Below are 3,667 nucleotides of genomic sequence, written 5' to 3'. Positions count from 1 at the left end.
TCCTTCCTTCCTTCCTTCCTTCCTTCCTTCCTTCCTTCTTTCCTTCTTTCCTTCTTCTTACTCTTTTCTTCTTCCTCTTCTTAACTGTCATTTGTTAGTCTCTGCGCTTTCTGAACCCCATGAAGTAAAAATGTTAGGACCCCAAATGTCCCCAAAGGTTATGCAAAGATGCATCATGTGCCTGATGCAAGAACACATTCCTGAGTATTGTACTAAGACTGTAGAGCAAGTTGCAATACACTATAAATATATAAGCAAATACAGAAAGAATAAAATTCCATTAACTAATGATGTTCTCAGACATCTGACTATAAAAAAGGTTTATAGGCAAAAAATTGTATAACTAGGTCATTCTAGTACTTACAAAATAATTCAGATTATGCAAGATCCATTAAGTTTCATATTATAGAAATTCAAAATAATTCTTAGCTTCAATTTGGAACATTTTCTTACAGAACATTATTATATTTTGTAAGTGAAAAACAAACTTTACTTTCTAAAGTGTATATATAAATCTATATATCATTGATAAATATATCTAAACTAATAATTTTATTGCACAAATAATTTTGACAAATAATAGTGTTTTGAATTATTTCATGTTAAATTCTAAAATAGAAAAAATAACAGCGCTACTAACTTATTTCACTTAAAATGATAATATATGTGGTTTGAAGAAAAAACAACAGTATATTAGCACTTTTTTAATAGCATGAAACCACATTTATGTGTCTGTATTTTAAATTTATGAATATAAAAAAAGTCTTAAAAACATTCATATGTTTCCTAAATCATATATATGAGGGGGTAATCTTTAATTTTTATTTACCTAGAAGGTCATTTAATAAGTGAATTTGCATTATTTAAACTGATTCATCAGACAATGTCTATGATTGTAAAAGTAGTCATACTATACACAGAATTATACAGAATTCCTTTCACCACAGATTATTATTAAAATTATTTGAGAATAACCTCAGGTAGCATTTGCAAATTCAGATAACATAGTTTCAGTGCAAAAATATACATTGATTTTATAGGGAACTGCTTTATTGAAAAAAATAAAGCACATCTTTATTTCAAACACTGAAAGACAATGTCTTTGTACTATGAATAAAATAATTATTTTTGAAAACTTAAAAAAATACCTAAAATTTCCCATTTAACAGTAAATATTGCATGCAAAAGACTCTAGCAAATCTTTTTAATAAGTATTAAAATGACCAACAGATCAGCAATTTGTATCACTTCACAAAAAAGATTCCACAGTAAATGACTAGGTCTATGTGTGCATGCAACAGTATAGTATGTTTAGAGTCAAAAAAATAAAGGAAAAGGCAATTACCCTAAAAGACATTTCAAGATTCTCTCCACCCCAGATATCCATTCCTGCATCGTAAGTTCCTATCTCTTCAAAGTAGTTTCTGTCAATAGAAAATAGGCCACCAGCCATAGTAGGGGTCCTAGTTGAAAAAACAAAACAAAAAGAAAAGAATATCTTTTGAAAACAATATGTGGAGTTTAATGAGACTGTAGCAAATACCTTTGAGACATTTTACATTAAAAATAATATTACTCAAAAATCTCAAACTGAAAACATAAAACCAAGGTGTAAGAGGTTTTAAAATTAGTAAATAGCATTTTATCGTATTTTCTATAAACTAAATTTAGAGTAACCTCTTTTTGTTATAGGTGATCATACAGACACATGGAAGGAACACAGGGCACTTAAGAGGGGGGCATCTACATTCCTTTTGAAAGCCAAAGCAAAGAGAAGTTAGTATTCTTTATACTACCCTTTAAGAGATTACTAATCATGAAACTGCCAGTTGTGATCTTTTGTCATCTGATTATAAATCATTTTCATGTGAAAATGGGTTTTCTATGGAAATCTCTATAGCCTACATAAATATGAAAATATTGAATGCTATAACATGTTTATAGACAGTTAAGTAATGAGAATTACAAAGGTATTTTCAAACATCAGAGCTTTACATCTAATCACATATTCTTCTCTTTACCTAACTAAAATAATCCAATCAACCATATAACACTGGAGAAACATAGATCCCTTTGCTATGCAAAGACTTAAAGTAAATTTGGCACAGATGCTAAAACTTTTCCCTAGAAATAAATGCTTTTGGTTCTCACATTCGAAACTTCTCTATAAGAACTAAGAAGTCAAATGTTTCATTTTAAATGGTTAATAACCTTTAAAAGATCATTAAAGCAATGTAGATGTGTGAATTATACAAGTCTTTCTATACAAGTATTATAAATTTAACTAAAAAAGTGTGGCTTAGTTGATTGGGCATAGTCCCGTGTATCAAAAGGTTGCTGGTTGGATTCCAGATCCGGGTACATGCCAGGGTTGGGGGCTTGATCCCTGGTAGGGAGCATGCAGGAGGCAGTCTATTGATGTTGCTCTTTCTCTCTCTCCATATCTCTTCTCTAAAATCAATAAAATATTCTTTAAAAAAAAGAAAGACAACTCTAGTTGTTCACAACTGGATCTATCTACAATGGCAATTACTATTTTTGAACATTAATTGTGCACATTAGCACACCTGACGAACTTCAAAAAAAAAAGGCATTTCCCTGCTTGAGTACCACTCTCCATAAATTCAGATTTCATTAACAGGAGGCGGGGCCAGACCTTTGATATCGTGTAAAGTTCCCAGCTAATTGTAATGTGCTGTTCAAGAGGAGAAACAGTGGTCGAGTAACCGATTTGGAATGTTCATCCACCTAGTCTGAGATTGGTAAAAAACAAAACAAATGTTTTGCTTTTCTTGAAATTATATCCTCTTCTGCCACAGGGTATGCTCATGTCCTCTAATTGAACAGTACAGTTCAATGAAAAACCACCAAATAATATTGTCCTTGGATAGCGACCAGACTGTGAAGTCCCTGATTTCTCCCTGCGCTCTCACTGCTTTATACTCAGGTAATTAACTGCCCATCAGTTGGAGGAGCACAGGCTCTCTGAGTCTCAGGGCAGTTTTATTACTTCTGGTCTTGCTGAGCTCCTATCATGAACAGCATCGCTGACCTTCTGAATTATAATGAGAAACACTAACAAAGTGAAACAGATGGTACTTATGGTAGCCACAACCCTCACCTGACTGGGGTTTTGGAACTCTGTGGCAATAACTATATATGGTACTAGAGCGCTGGACAGCTTATATAATCAAACGAGGAACAAAAAACTGCTTCAATTATCCCGTCCTAATGCCACCAAGTGCTTAACAATGTTAAGTAATGCATTTTTAATGATCAGTTCAGAGTGCCTATCCACTTATCTACTTACTAATAAAGGACTAATGCATTCAAGTTAAATACCAGTATTGATTTTCATCTTTCATTTTGGTCATAATTCCTATAAATGTGTGAGAAATGTATAATAAATGGCTATAATAAATCATATATTTACCATAGGAATGACCCAAAAAGTTTCATTTAGTCTTGAAAAGTAAAACAAATAAAATGGCAACTCAAAAAAAAAAGAAAATCCTGTGTTTCTGAGGAGATAAGTTGCTAGAGACAAATTTTTGTCTTTGCAATGTCAGCTCTCTCAAATAGTCAATGGGCCATTTCTTAAAAATAATATCTACAGCAAAAGCAAGTGTTACGCAACATGTTCTGTTCTAAGTCAACTAAATGAACA

General features: G+C 32.1%; 1 protein-coding gene across 1 annotated transcript in view; it reads right to left on the bottom strand.

Moving 5' to 3' along the window:
- The window catches only part of GALNT13 (polypeptide N-acetylgalactosaminyltransferase 13), a 500,019-nt gene that overhangs the window by 176,803 nt on the left and 319,549 nt on the right, over positions 1-3,667 (bottom strand). Inside the window, exon 8 of the mRNA XM_015559821.1 lies at positions 1,346-1,463. Coding sequence (XP_015415307.1) covers positions 1,346-1,463 — 118 coding nt within the window. The remainder of the gene's footprint in view (positions 1-1,345; positions 1,464-3,667) is intronic.

Source organism: Myotis davidii, unplaced genomic scaffold, assembly GCF_000327345.1.
Source record: "Myotis davidii unplaced genomic scaffold, ASM32734v1 scaffold753, whole genome shotgun sequence".
Taxonomy (NCBI): Eukaryota; Metazoa; Chordata; class Mammalia; order Chiroptera; family Vespertilionidae; genus Myotis; species Myotis davidii.
Note: the sequence above shows the minus strand (reverse complement) of the source record. Positions and strands in the feature narration are given on the sequence as shown.